Source organism: Tinamus guttatus, unplaced genomic scaffold (assembly GCF_059628265.1).
Source record: "Tinamus guttatus ecotype Peru unplaced genomic scaffold, ASM5962826v1 Tinamus_guttatus_pri_ptg000039l, whole genome shotgun sequence".
Taxonomy (NCBI): Eukaryota; Metazoa; Chordata; class Aves; order Tinamiformes; family Tinamidae; genus Tinamus; species Tinamus guttatus.
This window is the reverse complement of record NW_028288573.1, coordinates 772,906-791,364: the sequence shown is the minus strand read 5'-3', so window position 1 is coordinate 791,364 and position 18,459 is coordinate 772,906. Positions and strand designations below refer to the sequence as shown.

General features: G+C 43.1%; 1 protein-coding gene across 1 annotated transcript in view; it reads left to right on the top strand.

Annotated features, from left to right (window-relative positions):
• ABTB3 (ankyrin repeat and BTB domain containing 3) overlaps positions 1–18,225 on the top strand; it is a 164,737-nt gene extending 146,512 nt beyond the window's left edge. Inside the window, exons 12-17 of the mRNA XM_088535272.1 lie at positions 8,396–8,501; positions 9,353–9,455; positions 11,189–11,270; positions 12,266–12,334; positions 13,805–13,918; positions 17,484–18,225. Of these exons, the coding sequence (XP_088391398.1) occupies positions 8,396–8,501; positions 9,353–9,455; positions 11,189–11,270; positions 12,266–12,334; positions 13,805–13,918; positions 17,484–17,693 (684 nt within the window). The 3' untranslated portion in view covers positions 17,694–18,225. The remainder of the gene's footprint in view (positions 1–8,395; positions 8,502–9,352; positions 9,456–11,188; positions 11,271–12,265; positions 12,335–13,804; positions 13,919–17,483) is intronic.
• Positions 18,226–18,459: the final 234 nt, after the last annotated feature.

Sequence of the window (18,459 nt, the reverse complement as noted above, 5' to 3'; positions counted from 1 at the left end):
TTGAGACAGGGATGATATCTTAGCCTCCCTCATACAGAGAAACTGATGTAAGCAGATAGGCAGGTTTCCACCACCTTGTAGGGTACATAGGTATACCTAGATAAGGCAGGGAAAAAAATGTAATTTGAGTACATTGGATAGAGCATCTTCTACTTTGCACTGTCTGAAGAAATATCTGGATGGTTCCCAGGGCACGTGAAAAGGCCAGGTAGCACGCAAAAGAAAAAGTTATAGATCAAATGCGAATAGCTACAAGAACCATACCAAGTAAAAGAAACACACATCCATATTATCATACAGATGCTTTTAAAAATGCCTCTACCTTGAGGATTTCAGGCTGCAGGTGTCCGAATTCCCTCGGCAGCGGCGTGTCAGCCTCCGACTGCACGGCGCTCTGCTCCCCTTCACATGCCAGAACGGTCGTGACAGAGAAGAAAGGCTTTCAGAATGTCCTAGTGCGGGACCAGAGCCTGGCAGAATGGCAAATCGGACCAGACAGGTGCATATGCACTTCAGCTGAAGTCTCTAATTTTTTTGCCTTTCCTAAAACTGTGAAATAAAGAGGGGGAGAACAATTAATAAATTGCATATTGGGTGTTCATCGCGACACTAAAACCCTGGGGGAAGAGTTGGAAAGGCACAAATAAGGACTAGATCTTACAGGACTCCACCGGGACTGAGAGCTTTCATTGCCCTTCATGCCTTTAAATATCTTCATCAGCTGCACAGTTCTGAACAGGATCAGGAGCTGAGAAATGCCAGTGTTTGCGTGCTGCCGAGGCAGAGCTGTCCAAACAGGCCCTGCGCTTGCTCCCCTCGGGGTTGCTGCTGTCGCGCGGCGAGCCTGAGTCACTATCAAACTGAAGACCAGGAACAAGATATTCCGGAGAAAGCAGTATCAGTAGAAAGGACACGGAGAGCACAGTTTAAGGCACCTTCTTAAGAGCAAGGGAAGTTCAAACCAGCAAAGCCCTAACTCTAACACCATCACTGAAGTTGTGGCTCACTGGAGGATTGGGGCCACCAGATGAGGAGGAAAGTCCCTGCTGCTTTGAGGCAGATTAAATGTCTGAGGCAGACAGGCTTGCAAGCGTAGCCTGCTGAAAGTCGTTTGGACAGGACTGCATGAGACAAAAGTCAGAGACACGCTTCTGGGAGGGAGTAGCCTGGAGCTAAACCTCAAAGATGCTTCATAGAGCAGAGAGCAGAGTCAAGCCCCTCAAAGGGAAGATGACCCTGGAGATCTTGTTATAGGAAAAGGACCGAACAACGCAGCCAAATCTCTGCTCTCAGTATCTGCATCGAGCACTTCATGGCCTAAAGAAAACCCACAGATTTCTCATTGGAAATTCTCTGTTGCCTCCAGCTGAGGTTGATGTACAGGCTCAGTACGAGGCTCAGTGCACCCGTACAGCCCGTGCCACTGTGCTGCAGGCTGGGAGGACGGAGGCAGCTCTGGGCAGAGGGAGCTGAGGCCATCAGGAGCTCATGTAGACACATACGTGCTCTTCCATTTTTGCAAAGAGGTGATCTTGAAAGATAACCTGCTGAATGCAAGTGATGTGTCTCTTCCTTCCTTAGAGAAGTCCTGAAGCTGTTGCAATTTGACCTTGACATTCCCACAAGCGGAAGAATTTAAACCACAATTGGTTTTAAGGCTGCCCTGGCCTTTGGAGGAACTTAGGTTTAGATTTCTGCTGTGGACCTGCATGTGAGCTTGAATGCTCTGTAAGGTCACCCACTTCCATGAACATGAGCCATCACTATTGCTGGCAGCACTCAGTTATGAGCTGGTTTCATCCACTGCATGCAGCAATTTGGAGCATACTGATTTAGGCCTATTTTTTGGCAGAAAAAAAAAGTCTTTTAACTCCTAGTGCTGCTTTTTCCCTTTCACCCACTCACGTGGACATGGAACTACTCTTTGCCATTACTTCGGATCCTTAGTGGATCTCAATATATCGCAGAATGGTGCATGTTAGTCCAGGTGTATGTAAGTGCACGTGCTCAGCGTGTTGTCCTGAAGCTCCTCTTGATGTGCTGTTGGAGGTTCTTCACACCGAGCAACGTTGGCCCCAGACCCACTATGAGCATTCCTGCTGGCATATTGCTGAGGACAGAATCAATCTGAAAGCTTTGGGAGGTCCTTCATCTTCTTACTCAGTAGTGCTCTGTAGCTTTCGCTTCATCCTTCCCATCGTTAGTTTATTTTAAGATTTAGTCCATTAGTGAGGTGTTGATTGTAGTGTACAGTAGAGCTGGTTGAAAGATGCGGGAAACTGTTTTGCAAAGATGTTTTCTCAGAATTCTAGCGGAGCTTCACAAACTCTACAAATGCAGCTGAAGAAATCTGCAGGAGCACTTTTTTGAAAAGTCAAACTATTCGAACTTATTTGGGTAGTAGCCTTCAGCCCAGTGACGACAGGTATTTAGAAAAAATAACAATTTAAAACAAGAAGCATTTTTACAAATTCCAGAAGGATTCAGGCATGGAGGTATCTTCAGAAACCTGGCCTGTATAGTTTAAGACCTAAAGTACCATTTCAACAGTGTCTTAGCCACCTGAGACACAAAATTCCATAGAAAGTAAATCATTTTTTTAAATAAATCCTTTCAGAAATAGCAGTATATAGCCTCTGTCACAGAAAATTATCTATTGAAAAAATAATTTTCACATGTCTTCAAGAAGCAGAAAGCAAGAGGACAGCCTGTAACATTTGCCTGCTCTGTTGCAGGGAAATATTCAGAGGCTGAAGCTTGAGATGAGTGCCCTGCTTCATTATTGATACAGTGTTTCTGGATTTAATTCCTCTAAAGCAAATGTCTGAAGAGGTTCCTCTGAGTGTGTCAACAAAAACGTAACTTCCGTTCTACAAGTTCTAGACGTAGAGGATGGCAAACATCAGTTTTCCCCGTAGGCCACAAATTACCCAGGAAGTTATGCTGGAGGAAGAAGGAGCTGGAAAATTCCTCCTTTTGTCCTTTGCATCATGAGGGCTAAAATAAATATTTGGTGCGTTTGAATGAAGCTCTGTGTTCCTCTATGAAGTCAGACTATCCTGTGCTTCAGGGAGGGCTTAGGTTAGAGGGGAGATGTGAATCCAGTGTGACTTTTAGGCAGGCATTGGATTTTCCTGAGCTCCTAGGGTAAAGTCTCCTGTTAGAGCACCGCATGTTTTTTCTCCTGCCTGCGAACAGATTAGGAAAGACTTTATGCCTGACTGAAACTTTATTTTCTTGTTAAACTGCTTTTCAGTAGAGGATTGAGGTTTTAATGTAATGGCAAGTTGCATTAGAATATTCGCTCTCCCTATAATATTTCACTTTTCTTGAAAGAAAAAAAAAACACTTGAAAATGGAATATTTTGGACTGAAATATTTTAAGTGGAAAAAAACATGGACTTTCCATAGAGGACGCAGACACAGCAAAACGTGCACTAAAAATAACCCTGAAGACAGCCACGGACCTAAAGTGCCTGCTTACAGATTCTGTGGAGCAACTAAACCTTCTGCCTGAGCGTTTGCGAGTGCCCACCCTGTAGGAAGCGGTTGATTTTTTGGCTGGGTCTTTGAGTGATTTCTTAAAGTGGGTTTCACTGCACTCGAGTAATTGTAGTGATCCATAACACTGCCTGTTGTCATTTGTAGTACTTCTGTGTCTAAACAGTTCAGAGTAACCAGGAGGCAAGTTATCCACACATGTACATCATGCATTCTCCATGTGAGATGGGAGCGCCAGGTACCGAGTGGCATGTTCATAATAACAGGCTATTAACCCTGCACTGTGTTTTTGTAACACATGTTCCTCTTTAGACTAACACAGGTTTGATTTTTTTTCTACCCTCTATCTGCCTTCTAAAATGTTTCCCCGCCAGAGGCAGAAGCCATTTCTTCATTTACAATAAATAAATGCCATGGATGTGACACCTGCCCTTTTCTGGGCTCTCACCCAGGGATTAGACGGTGCCCGGGGAGCTGAGCCTTTTACATACAATGCACAGCTGTGATATAAAGAGCCTTTTGAAAGCGAACCTTGGCAGCTTTCCCAGAAACTAACTGAAGGGTCCATTTGTGCCTTACCTGTGATTAATTCCATTCCGTTTGTATTTGCTGTGGAAGGACTTGAGCCCAGCACTAACAAAACCTATTTTGTTATGCAGTTCAATGCCTCTAACTGTATTCCCCACCTCTGGGGCTTCCTTACCTTTACAAATGTTGACTAATATTAATTATGGTTATGCTGCTTAATCACCTAGGAGTGACCCTCTAAAGTGGCATTTAATCAGTTCCGATGCAGCTGGCAAAAGTGAGTTATGCTAGAGGACCATAGCAGTAACACCTCGGGAAGGATGCAACGGATTCAGAGAGACAGCAAGTCTCATAGCAGAGCTCGGGGGCTCAATCCAGGGCAGCCTGCAAAAGCCCTTTCTGTTACTTAACCCTTCGTTGGCTCTTCCTATGAGAGCGGAGCATAAGTAGAGGCAGAATTCAAGGACATTCTGCATGTCATGGAAGGACGTGTGTGGAGCAGTCTTCAACAGATTTGGGTATTCCGAGAAAAAAAGGGACAGCTTGAATTGGCATTAATGGAGATGAACTTAGGAGGGTGACATAAACACAAGAGAAAGCTGAAGTATTGTATGGGATTTCAAAGGCAAAGAAAAGAAACCTAACTTTTTACCATAGTTGAGGGCTAATGTGAGGTGGTGGCAGGATGGCTGTAGACCTCATAGTCAGGAGACCAAAGCACTGGGTTTGAGCAGTCCAGAGAGGAGCAGTGTGGGAATGGGGGAGCCTATGAAGAAGAGGCAGCAGAAGCAATGTGTGGAAGACTGGAAAATCAGAGAAGAGCAAAATAGCAGCCCAAATGTTTAATCTGATACGACTTTTTCCCCTTGAGAATTTGGAGCATGGGCATCCAAGATGACATGTGTTAATAGGTGTTAGAGAAAATTGGCTCAGTATTTCCCACTGCATCCAGAGCTTCACAGGACTGTGTCGCGGGATGGGCAGGATGGGTTGAATCAGGTAAACTGAAATGGAGCAAGCTCTTCCAGAATACCTGCCAAAGTCTTGAAGAGTTTTTTTCTGTGTCCTGCCGCTGACCTTCATCAGAAGGGCATTCAAGAAAAAAATGAATACCCCCCCATCCGGCTTTTCATCTCTTCTCAGATCAATCTACTAGACATCTCTGCTGAGGCAACTTGAAAACCTTCAGCTTTGCTTCAAAAGAATTCATGAATTCCCCTCACGGCTCAAGTGCACTCACCAAGTATGGGGAATTCCTTTAGATCTCATTTGAAGAATGCTTTTAAGTCAGGAGGCTGCCTGTCTCTACAAAGCAAAGTCACTTGCTGACAAACCAGCTCTTCACTGGAAGCACCATCTCCCTAAGAAGATTCACTATTGTTCCCTGTTTCCTGTTGCCTATCTGTAATTACCCCGTGGCAAGGTAAATATCTTCATTAAATCCCATGCCAAGCTGTATTCCCCCTCCTACAATAGAAGATGAACATCAGCTGTCTTTGACTGGGATTGAACACCCATGTCTGAAAGGCAGCTGGCCCCAGTCCAGATCTCAGCATCACACATCCTGGCAAAAAGTTTTCCAACATCAAACTGTAGCAGAAGAACAAACTTTGGCTTGCCCCTGCGATGTTAATACCACCACCCACAACTGCTGCTGAAAGCTCTTACTGCTGTTCTCTTACAATCAACTGTAGGACAACAGGAGAGCCAGGAAACAGTAGCCCTGCTCTATGCCTCCGCAGGATAGACATGGTCACCAAGGTGGCTTTCAGTGAGAATGCTATGGAGACAACAGTTCTCAATAGGGTAGATCAATCCTCTTTTCCATTATAGCAATTTTGATGCACCAGATTTGCTTCATGGACTCATGTAATTTCTTCCCAGTTTTCTTCCCCGGCAGCCCATCAGAGTTGGCCCCTGAAAAACGCTTTTTTTTTCCCAGCAATCCAGTCACAGACTTGCACCTTTGACAATGGCTCCCTTTCATCTCTCTTCTTTGCTACTGCCTCGTTGATTAGTAAGAGCAGCTGAGTTGGGGAGCAGATTCAGGGCCAAGCCCAAAGGCTTTGCTCTCTGTGTGTTTGCGTGGGAAGTTAAATTGCTTCTTGGTAATATCTCACCACTCCCTTCTCTTAGCAAGGTGGAAACCTTGCTGTGTGCTAGCTATGACACTAAATGAGCACGTACTTACCTCCTGTTAGCTTTCTAGCTTAGCAGATTTGGGCTTCCCAGAGGCATCTGGTATTGAGTTTTACTGATGTGAGCCAAAGGTCTCCTAACTCCTCTCTGCAAAAAGAGGTGAGTCTCGTGTTCGAGCTCTGAGGCCCTAGTGTGGATATAGTCACCGTTTACTTGATGGTTCTGCGGCCTTTGACCAATAGTAAGGTCTTTCTTTTTTGTTTCTTTTCCTTTTGTCCTGCTCTATTCCATACCTTTGTTTTTTTAAAAGAATTTCACATGTACTTAATATCACAGTGGCATGGGCAGAGCCTGTGCACAGGACAGACTGGGGAGGCAGAGGGATGTGCCAACAGCTATCCTCTTCAGTACAGCAACTCCTTTTATTCCCAGATGCAAGGTGAATGCTGCTCTTCCACTTACGTCTCCTCTCTGAACCCTCCCCTCCCCTCCCCTCCACCCCGATCCATGATTTTCTTCCCATTCTCTGTTGCATTTAGTGGCTTCTTGGCACTGGCTGGAGGCAGCCCCAAGCTGCCTTGCCAGGAATCAGTATCCCTGCAGCATCCTCCTCCTCCCAGGCTGACTCAGCCTCTCTTGGGCACAGCCCTTGGAGCAATTGCTCTCTCTGCCCTATCTGTCTAGAGCTCTTTTCTCAGCCCTCTGAGCAACTGAGTCACTTCCTTCTTTAAATCTGCCCTTAAATCTTCCTTTTCACTTAGTCTTATGATTCACCACCCTTGTGCTTTGAGAAGCTCCCTATGAAGAGCACTAAACGAGAAGATGCTCCCTGTGCATAACGTCCTCCTTGTCTTTAAGCGGAGTGGCCGTGGCAGGGCCACTGGTAGCAGGCTCCCTGCTCGGAGACCCCAGTGTGTCGGCCCGTTGGGTATTACTCAGCAGCCAGCTGGGGCAGTGCCAGCAGGTTTCTCTTAGTGTTAAGTCCGATGTCGTCAGAGGAGTCAGCTTCTGCTCGGAGGTGAGCGTGTGTAATTTCCATTGCCATCAGCACTCGCTGCCTACGAGGGCACAGGTCTGCCCTTTTGCCACCCTGTTTAATTAGATGCCATACAGGAGTCATTACAGCATCTCTGCCACTCCTCATTTCTTGGGGAATTTAAGGAATCTTTGCTTTTAGAGCTGAGTTGAAATGTGCTCAGAACATCTGAACTTTCCGATTTTTCGTTAGTTCATTTTTCTCCCTTACCTGCTTATTTCTGTGGCTGTGGCCTCCCTCACATCCAAGTGCCTTTATCCTTTAATAATTCCGTGACATCAGAAGGAATCGCCGACCAACAGAGTAGTTGAAAGGCAAGATGCTTGTTCTTGTGAGTTAGCCTTATGGCACCCTTGGCTTGAGTAGACCTGCCCCCCTTACCAGCAAAGGATGGGATAAAATTTGCAAAACCTTTAAATCTTGCTTTCAGATGTGGCTTAGGTAGTTAAGTGCTAAATCCCTTTCACTATCATTGCAGTTTAGATTTACAAATACTTCAGTTGCTCAGACCCTTAGGAAGATGATCTGCGAATGCCTTGCTCCCAGCCTGGGTAGCAGTGGATAGGGCTAGGGTCAGGGAGCAGACCCAGATTTTGAGAGATTCTGGTGGTTTCCCTAGAAAAGTAGTGCCAAGGCCAGTGCCAAGGATGTGAGATCATATTTATGAAATATTTGGGGTTAAATGAAGAGATTATGTGAAAAGCTGTGAAGGCTCGTGTCACTCTTTGAACTGAGGACTCTTTGTGAGGGTGTTCTGCTAAAAGATATATGCAGGCAGTGCAGTCACATCTTTTTGATAGCCCAGGTTTCCTAAAATATGGCCAATGATCATTTTTAAAAAGGAACATAATGTCCTTTTACAGCAAAGTAAATTTTGCAAGTGAAATGAAATTGCCATTGTAAAGGAGCTTCCTTTACTGGAGGACACAGGGCTGTGGAGTCTGGTGGGGAAGAAGACTTCAGTCCAAGGAGAAGACTTCATTTTAGTCAACTCCTACAGGGGACATAACAAACTACTAAATAAGCATTGTAGTTTATAACACAATACTGATAATTCCAAGTGCTGATTTTTAACAAAGCTTCAGTAATCACATTTTTTCAGCTTCAAAATAGGCAACTCTTGAGAATAATGTAGCATGGCCCTTTGAATACTCAGTCTTATGTTGTGTGTATTTGGTTCCTTTTATTTAGAATGAAGTTATAAGTCAGCAGCTGTCTGTCATTTTCACGCATTGCTATGGACCCTACCCGATTCCAAAGCTTGTTGAAATTAAGCGCAAGCAGACCTCTCGCTTAGGTAAGCATCCAGGGCATCAAAAAGGCATGACCTAAAGTTGTCATTTGGTTCTTTACAGAGGGCAACGGGAACTCTGCATTGCAGGCTGGGTGCTTGTGAGAGGCAAAAGTCAGGAAAAAAATGTTAATTTGAATGGCAGAACTAGAAAAATGAAGGGCTCTAATTTTCACCTGACCCACAACTCCCACTGGTGGATCACTAGGTGCATTGGAACAGGACTGTAAGTCTGCAAAGATTTGTTGCTAAGCGGGCTGGGACGTGAGCCCAGGGCCTAAAGCCAAACAGCCACCTTGTCTGAAACCACATGAGCGGCTCCGGCTGGCACCGGCCAGGAGATCTGCTCCCACCACGGAGGCAGAGCCTCCCAGCCATGCCCAGAGAGCCCGAGTTGCTTTAATGTGGTCTAGAGAAGAGGCGGGTGAGTCTCCTGGCCTCTTTTCTCTTCAGGCAAAGGTTTCCCTGCATGGTGTAGCTGGGTGTAATAAAAGTCCATGAGAAAAGGGCCCTCACACATCCGTTTAGATGCAGTTATCTTTGGGTCACATTGCTTGGAGGTGGTGCCAGCTCTCCAGCAGACCTGGGCTATACGGGAGGGATGGCTGCCATGGAAGCAAAAGGTCAACATGCATTTCAAAGCTTTGAGTTTCTTGTGTCTGGATTGCGTTGGGCTGTCTGCGGGGCTTCTGTCTCAGGATGCCTAAATTAGCCTTATGGGCTTTACTCATTGAAAACAATATCCTTTTACGCTATTGTCCTTTATTTCGGTCAAAACAGGAAAATATTCTGTACGTTCATGACCTCTTCCACACCAAAGTTATTTGTTTGGTTATTGTGTCATTTTGTGATTCTAGATCCGCATTTTCTTAACAACAAAGAGATGTCAGATGTTACATTTCTGGTGGAAGGAAGACCATTTTATGCACATAGAGTGTTGCTATTTACCGCATCACCAAGGTAAAATATAGAAACAATTCCATTCATTCCATGTATTTTGGATTTTTTTTTTTTTTGATATTTTATTGCCACAGTTCTTTGAGTGCTAATGGTGCTAACAGTTCCAATCTTCGCGTTTCTCCTAAACAGGAAATCTCAACAGCTCTTTTTTTTTTTCTGCTTGATTTGCAGGACGTTTTAGCATTCCTGTCATTGGGTTGCTACCCTGTAAATGCTCTGTGCTTATGGCCATGCATCTGACTTCGTTCACCAAGACACACTTGCATGGAGCTCATTGCTGCAGCTGGGCCTTAGTTGTAAAGGAGTCATAATACATTGGTTCTTAACAATTATTTATCCTGTGAGCCGCTAAATCCTGCCTTGCATCAGTGCAGGCTCTCTCCAGGATAAACAAATTACTACCACACAATTCACTGGCAGCATTTTACACTTTTAAATATAAAATTAAGCATCTACCTGTGGTCTGTTCCTGTGCGCAGACGGCTGGAATCCAGGTCACCCAGCTCAACCCAGCCTTAAAGAAAAATCCTTTCTTTCACTGCTCACAAACCTAGTCTGTGCACAGCTTTGAAATTCAAGGTGTGCTTTTAAACAAATTTAGGCAGCCCTACACAAGGTCTTATTCCAAGATGTGGCAAGGGCAAGCCATTGAGTTAGCGTAGTTTGAAAAATGTGCGAATCAATAATGGAGATGCTGCCCACCCATCAATGCACAAAGTAAAATGATTTGCGTGAAGCAACTTCAATATCTGACCCTGCCTTCAGCTTAGGAAGTGCTTATTTTGTTTTAGAGCATATTGGTAAATGTACAAGCACATGCTTTAAACCGATGAAATCGTTCATAGCAGAGTTTGACACTAGTAAAAACAAACCAATTGTTATCCATATTTTAATTAAGAATGTGCAGTCCCTGTATGGAAAAAGTTGCCATCCAGCAAGAATCTGGTCTTGATAGATAAGCTAAGCTTTGCATCACCTCCAGAAGGTCAGATGTAGTATCAAAAAGAGGAAGCACAAAGGCAAATAGTTTTGACCGTGAATTTCCCATTTTCACCTTCGGATCAAATGGGAATACCTAGCTTTGAAACAAAGATGGCTACATACTTATATAAATCTCACATAAATCAGCAGTTATTAACTTAAAAGAACTCTGCTGTGTTTTTATCTTGAAAGACAAGTTTGAGTTTCAAGTTTTGACAATCAGAGAACGGCAATCTATGCAGTTTTTTTCTTCTGCCATGTGCCTGTGCAATTGTACTGAGTCTATATAAAAGCATTAATAAGTGTTACCATAGGTTTGAAAATATTTTGTTCCAAGCCATTTTTTTCAAGTGATATAAGGCCCAAATTGATCTTCTTAGAAAGAGATAGTTTGAATGTTGCAAGTCTCCTGTAAGACTTTGTTGCTTTCAAACAAAAGAACATTAAGATTCTGGTTTTATAATATGCTCTACCAAATTAGAGGATCTGAATTTCCTGCACAGATTTTTTTTTTCTGTTGTGATATCTGATATATTTTTCCAAATCTTTGAGTTGAAATTTCCAAAAGGAGGGGCTTCTTCCTTTTAATTTGAACTATATTTTGTCAATGTCTACGTCTTGATGTTGCTGACTGACGAATCCATTCATTTCACTGTGCTGTTTTGGAAGAGCTGATGCCATCCTTCCACTTTGCTGTACCTTTTCACAGGGATCTCTGAACTGGTATTTCAATTTTGCTCATTTCTGTTTAGGTTTAAAGCACTGCTGTCTAGCAAGCCCGCAGCTGATAGTACTTGTATTGAGATCAACTATGTGAAGTACCCCATCTTTCAGGTAAAGTCAGTTCTCATATTGAACTTGCATGGAACATTTCATAAGACCATTATACATGGCCTGCCCAAATTAATACATTTGTATTTAATAAACTCTGCTCAGATTATTGTTCCCTAAACAAAGGCTTCATCTTCCTTTAAACACTAAACTGCACTGTGCTATTGATTGCAAACATGTGCTGTGCCCCAACAGATATAATAGCATACATTTCACTTACCTGAGGTATGCAGGCATGGAACATTTCAGTGTAAAGTACTTGATACCTGTTTATCCCATAGGTTCTTTCTGTACTTAATGGAGAGGTCTGGAGGAGACATAGCTCATTCCTCTCTTTAGTAATATTGTTTAATCAAATTTATTTCCTGAAAATATAGAATCTTCTTTCTGTGTGTATATATGCATGTATATGCTTCCCCTTGTTGGAGTTAGTGCTCGGACAGTTTTCATGTATTGACTGTTACAGCTGCAGTATTTCCCAGCTGCCTACAGTAACTTTTAAGCTTGCTTACTACAGAGCTTGCTCACTACAGAGAAATTTTTGTGGGCTCTTTCTCATCATTCATGCACGCCCACACATGGCTAGATAAAGGTGTAGGTGCTATTGCCAGGGAAGGAATAAGGCACTAAGCAGTATATATACCATACTTTCCTGAAAAAAATAAACATACTATTCATATTGGAAAATACCTGGAAAATTCAGATGGAATTAATCAGCCCCTTGTCTGGATGCTGTCTGGACCTCACCAGGAAGTCTTGGCAGTGTGGCTGGTGAGGGTTGAGGAGTCAAGCTAGAATACCTGCAAGAAGAAAGCGTTGAACTGTGCAGAGAGCAAGAGAGTAACCAAATACACCCTGAAAAAAAAAGGAAGTTTGGGCTACTTTTCCCTCCGCAATCCTGGAGCTGGAGAGCCACGGGTGTTTGGTGCAATGTTTATGTCACCCTCTGCTGATGCCTTGGATTGCCTTTTGTAAACACTCCCTTTGTTTTGTTGCAGCTGGTTATGCAGTATCTTTATTATGGAGGTGCAGAGTCACTGCTGATTAAGAATAATGAAATCATGGAGGTAAGAGATGTTTATTTTAGTTGCAGTAGGAGAAATGCTAAGGGATCTGCGTGCCATTTGCACGAGGGCACACTGGCTGCTGGGCATGACATGAGCCCTCCTGCAAGGCTCAGCCCTGTGCAATGCAGGCTGTGGATTTTTAACTAAACCTACTCGTATCAACCTTCTGAGCTCTATAGAAATAGGTCACTGTTTCTCTGTTTCACTCTGTATTGAAAGAAGCATCTAAATTTCTAACCCTTTCTCAAATAAGGATTGTCAAACTAGCTGGTGAAACAGCTTTAGAGAGATGCATATGTAATCACCTAGGTTATTAAAAAGCTTGTGCTGCAGTTCAGCTGGCTGCTTGCTCTACTTTTGCAACATCCCTAAACTTCTGTGGCTCCAGAATTTATGGCTGATTGACTGATCTATTGATAACAGATCTAGCCACGCTTCCTCGCAGTTAAAAGTAATTACAAACCAGCACATTGCTGCTTAAGCCACAGAGGCAGCTGGAATAGGATTTGGCTTTATCTTTCCAAACTGCATTTAGCAACTTGCCTTATTACAAATATGATAACAAGAAGCACCAGAAATACTCCACAGAAATCTTTGCAGCAATTCATAATTGGGGCCAGCTGGCTGCTATCACATCAGCACTGCAGATTTCCAGCACTTGGATTTATTTATGGAATTAAAGCAGAGCTTGAGTAGACTGCACAGGAGAGACAAAGTGATGCCATGGCAGTTTCAGGGTGATGGCCTACCATGAGAAGACAAAAAAATTAAATCCCCTTCCCTGGCTGTAAAGGACAGAAAAGGGACAATAGGGGAAATCCTGTTATTAAGTGTTACCTTGTACCAAGCCTAGTCCACCCATTTGCATCATATCCCACTGTGTGCCCACATGGAGCCAGGCAGTGCTTTAGAGAAGGCATTACTGCTGCTCGCAAACATGGAGATCTCACTGCCTTTCCTTGAGCCTGCTGAGGTGACAGGTTTCGAGTTTATTACCTCTATAGATTTTTAAGCTACACGGGGTGGTTATTGTCATCTGGTTTGTATTCCTGTGTACTGCTGGCCCTTCTCCTGACATCTCTGCATCAAACCCAGGTGTTTTATTCAACCAGAGCTTGAGGAGCAGTGAAGCCCAGACCTTTTCTTACTGGAATGTGATTGCAGTCATTTTTGAAAAGCGACCAAAAACTCTCCAGTATGCTGCTTTCTTTTTAGCACTTCCCCCATCCCAAAGCCAGCATGGAGATCTAGCTGCCAGCTAGTGGTCTCTCCATACATAGCTTCTCACAGTCTAATGTGAAGGGGACAGCAAGGGGTTGAACCAACAAAGGAACCTTCTCATTCTGACTGTTTATTATTCAAACTGAAAGAGGGGCTGAGGAAGAAAGTATAATGAAACGGTGAAAAAGCAAGCTCTGATCCTGTATTGCTCAGCAGTTCTGACTGTTTCTTCCTCTTTTTTTTTTTTAGCTTCTCTCTGCTGCTAAATTTTTCCAGCTTGAAGCTTTGCAACGACACTGTGAGATCATTTGTGCAAAAAGCATTAACACAGAAAACTGTGTGGATATTTATAATCATGCCAAGGTAAAAAAACCCACATATCCATGCATGTTATGTATGCGTCTGTCCTCATACTCTGTGTGGTCATGGGTTACGATAAGTAGTGCGTGATGCACTTAGGGTGGTTTGTCGTATATCAAGGATTTGTCATGGATTTACTGAGATTGAGCAGCCAGTAGGTACCTAGAATGGTGACAGATCTAGATCACATAGTGTGAGAGTGTCTCTGGCAGCTACACATCCCATTGCCTTACCGGTTCAAACTCTATTTGTGTCTGCCACACAAATGGTGTGGCAGACCTACCCCTTATCACAGCAGCACACACTGCTGAATCAGTTAACGAGGATCACCTAACTGAGTAAGATCTTCGTTTTGCATCTTCCACAGGGGACTTTCCAATTACAGCTTCCTGCTTCCTTCTGCCTGTAACCTATACAGGTGATGTCCTCAGTGTTAGTGGCAGCTTTTCAATATATGAAAATGTCATATTGTCAAAGTGCAATGTCTCACAACCCTGCAAGGGTGGTAATAAGATTTTTTTGTGTGTGTTGGAGAGATTTCCAGCTTTTCACTGAAATCAAATATTTACTTAGCTTGTGAGGAAAACCTGAGCCATCAGGCATAAAGTCATGACATTTTGAGAACTATAAAACCTATTTGATGAAGGTCATTGATGAAGATGTTTACCACATTGATTATATCACCTTTTTTGTGCAATGTAGCTTGATTTTTTCTTGCATGATGAAATTAATGCAAAAATAATTGCAATTTTTTTTGTTGTTTATTTAAAATATTCTTTAAATGGTCTTTCCGTAACTTACGTGGTTTATATAAAAGATAAAATGGTGTGGTGTGACACAAACATTGGATTGAACAGAATAATCCTATAGATTGCTCTACAAGCCCCTGCTGATCAGACATTTATTCCTACCATCAGGTGTTTCCTCCAGAGAGTGGCAATGATAGGTCTTGATGTGTAGACACACACAGTTGGTGTTTGAAATAGCATGAAATACCACTTCCACATTCAATAATAGATTAAATGTATCTGCAGGTCCACTTATTAAAATAGAAAAAAAAATTACGGTTATTAGAATCTTCTTGAAAAATACCTGATTAATTTTCTAAGCAAAGTGGGAGCTTCGGGATTTATGTTGTTGTGCTAAAAACAAAACACATAATGTGTAAGTAAAACTCCTTGTTTAAGATCACATATCTTTCCTCCAAATGGTGAAATGTAGCTCTTACTTTTATCCTGACTGAAGAACATTCTTGAGCCCAGCTTTAGACTTATTTATCCATAAGGGCCTCGGCCTGAAACTTCTCAATCCGCGGAGAAGTGCAGGTGGTGTATTGGGTAGGCTTGAAAGGCGAGGGTCATGTGTGCATTAACATGTGGAGTTCACAGCAAGGATATCAAAGCTACTTGAGAATGAAGTCCTGGAGTTAGTTAGGCTGCATCACCCTAGAGCTCTGCCTGGGCTAGTTTGCCCTGTTTCCAGTAAATTACCAGTGATAAGCTCCATAGTGCCGTAGTGGAAGGTTTCCAGGACCTGAACTAACCCATTTAATTGTAGTTCAGATACCTCTCTGTTATCCTGCCTGCAGAGGAGAGACCTTCCCTCTTTTTGCTTCAGGTCTGCGTGATGTGCGAGCTGTTGATTTGAGACATTTCATTCTGCTTCATTTGTTTGTTATCTCAATATGGGATAATGACATGGGGTAGAGGAGGCCAGATGGTCCTCCTGAGCCAAGGGAGCTCGTAAGCAGTTCAAGTGCAGTTTGATAGCAGACTGTCTGGCTTTCCGTGTTGTTGTCTGAAGTTATCAAAGAAGCTCATGCTAGATGCAGTGAGGGTGGGAATAAGGTGCACAAGCACTCAAGTCACGGATCAAGCAGAGGACTGTGTTTTTGGTCTTGGGTAACTTGTTCCTGTTCTAGGTACAATTTCTAGTGCCTTCTGCTTTGCACACTTGGCTGTGCCTGTACTCAGGCAATGCTGAGACCTGCTTTTCTAGGCGGCAAGCAGGTTGGCCTTGAAACACAGAGGCCACAGTCCTTCTCATCGTGGCTGGAGGAAAGAAATGAATTTGCAGAACCAAGGCCTGAAGTGAGCAGATCTGGAAGGTTGCTGTGTTGGGGACATAGGCAGTAAGAGAGGAGTGTTTAGCAGAGTGGTGAGCTGTGTAGGAGGAGCTATAGGGACAAGAGATTGGGACCCTGAATTAGAGATGAAGTATATGGTAGGTGAGAGAAAGTGCATTTGGTCACATTTGCAATTTAAAAGTTGGATTAAGAGTATTAAAATCATATGTGGCATTGCTATAAACTTTCCACTGTTTTCCGTTCAGTTGTAAACATCTACAAAAGGGCAGATTGGTATCACTTTCATTTTCACTCAAAGTCTTTGTAACTGGAAAATCAGCTTTTCAGTGGTGATTGATTAGTTACCGCTGGATACCAGTTGTGCTTTCTATGAATACTCACACCCAGCAAAATTAACTGGAGTTTTGAATACATGCCACTCTGCACTTGCACAGCTTGCAATCTGGGGCTCAGAGCAAGCCTAAGAAAGTGAAGAAAAACACATTATTTCCTCAATATCATGAGTAGAATGAAATAATGATCAAGGATGAATGGTGCTTCAGAGAAGAATACAAATTCATCCATAACGCTGGTCATATCCAAGAACAAAGTAATTCAGGAATAACTCGATGAAAACTTGGTTGAAAATCAAGTTGAAACATTCATTCTCTTCAGGAAGAAAGCTCCTACCTAGCCCTAATCTGTATTTATTTTCCTTTTTTAGTAGTTTCCGTTCTTAGTTCCAAACGTGATGTTATGGTTGTAATGGCTAATGTTGTGTAGTTGTTCCAAGCTCAAGCGAGCCAAAGGTTGCCATTTCTTCTTGGAGCTCAGACCCAGCAGGAGCTTACCTGGGCAGGATGATGAGTTGAGCACTGCACTATAAACTCGCATGGTTTATGGCAGATTGGCGTGTTCACTCCTTGCATGACCACGGGAGCCTGTGGCTCAGGCACTGTGACTACAGCTCCTAGTATAGGTCACGGGAGGTTTGCTCATGCATTATGTCATCCCTGTCTCCTCCAAAGCCATGTTGGTCACTGTAGAGGGACTGCTGACAGTCCTACACCACATGCCCAACAAGCCTCCATTTCTCCTCCAAAGATTTCTTGAAGATGTTTTGGAGGGTGTGTGTCCCAGACTTGCTAAGGATGATATTCTTTAAACTTGGTCTCTAGTAGATCTCACCAAACCTGTAGGTTTAGGATATGCCTTCTAGCATGAATCCTGGGTCTGTTGAACCTTCTGGTAAAACTCCCACCTATTTCCAAGGCCCCCAAACTTCATTCAGCCTTGGATTTTTTTTCCTGCAACAGAGGGCTTTGTAACATGGAATTTGTCATTAGAATTGTCAATGTAAAATACTGTTTGATTAACTCCCACCCCTACACACATATGCACCTGTATCTGAAAGGCTTGGCTTGTTTCTTTGTTTGTGTGCAGCTCTGTATTTGCTGACCAGGTTTTACCGGAATGGTTATCTTTCTCTGATTTCACTTGTAGTTTCTCGGAGTCACAGAACTATCTGCCTATTGCGAAGGCTACTTTCTAAAAAATATGATGGTCCTCATTGAAAATGAAGCTTTCAAACAGCTGTTGTATGACAAGAATGGAGAAACATCTGGTCAAAATGTACTACAGGACTTACAGAGGACGTTGGCCACAAGGATTCAGTCAATTCATTTGTCTTCTTCAAAGGGCTCCATTGTATAAAGCTGAGGAAGACGGTAACGCTCCAATAAAGACCCTGCAAGTTAAGTCTCCCGTTGCAGTTGTTTAAATGAATACGAAAAAAAACATCTACTTCACATCCAAATAGTTCTGTGCTGGCCAAAGTTGCTGCGTTGAGGCTGTGGCCTCATCCGGATGAGGGAATACAGAACACGTAGCTCCTGCTTGTTTTGAGCAGCAGGGATACAGCACTGTCTAGTGAATTGCTGTTGTATTCGAATTCTGAACACAAAAGTGTGGTCACGGAGCTAGGTGCCAATAAAAGCCAGAACCCGCATCAATGAACAGCAGAAGCCCCTGCCTGTGCAGTGATGCCATGGAGCACCCAAATTAGTGATTTAAGGCTGTTTTGTTCCACAGTGTTACCCATTTAAGAACTATATCTATCCCGGAGTCCATTATGTTGTGCATTTAAGAAATGTAAGAACTGTTAGTTGCCATTGAGCAATGATTGACTGTGTTAGAGAGTGGGTAAGACTGTTGTAACTGAGGAAATATACTGGCAGATTTTTAGGGGTGGGAACTTTTTAAATTGTTCGTAAAAAAATAAAGGGGTGGCCTTGTAGTTCAAAAACTATTTCTTAAGTTTAAATTTTCATTTTCGACAGAGCTGTGTTTGAGAACCTATGTAATGTTTTGTTTTGGTTTTTTAATGGTAAAATGTACTTTGTGTAAACATACCTATGATCAAGTTTTGCTTGTATCCTTTCCTAAGGTGGTCTAATCTTGCCTAACAGGCGATGGTTAC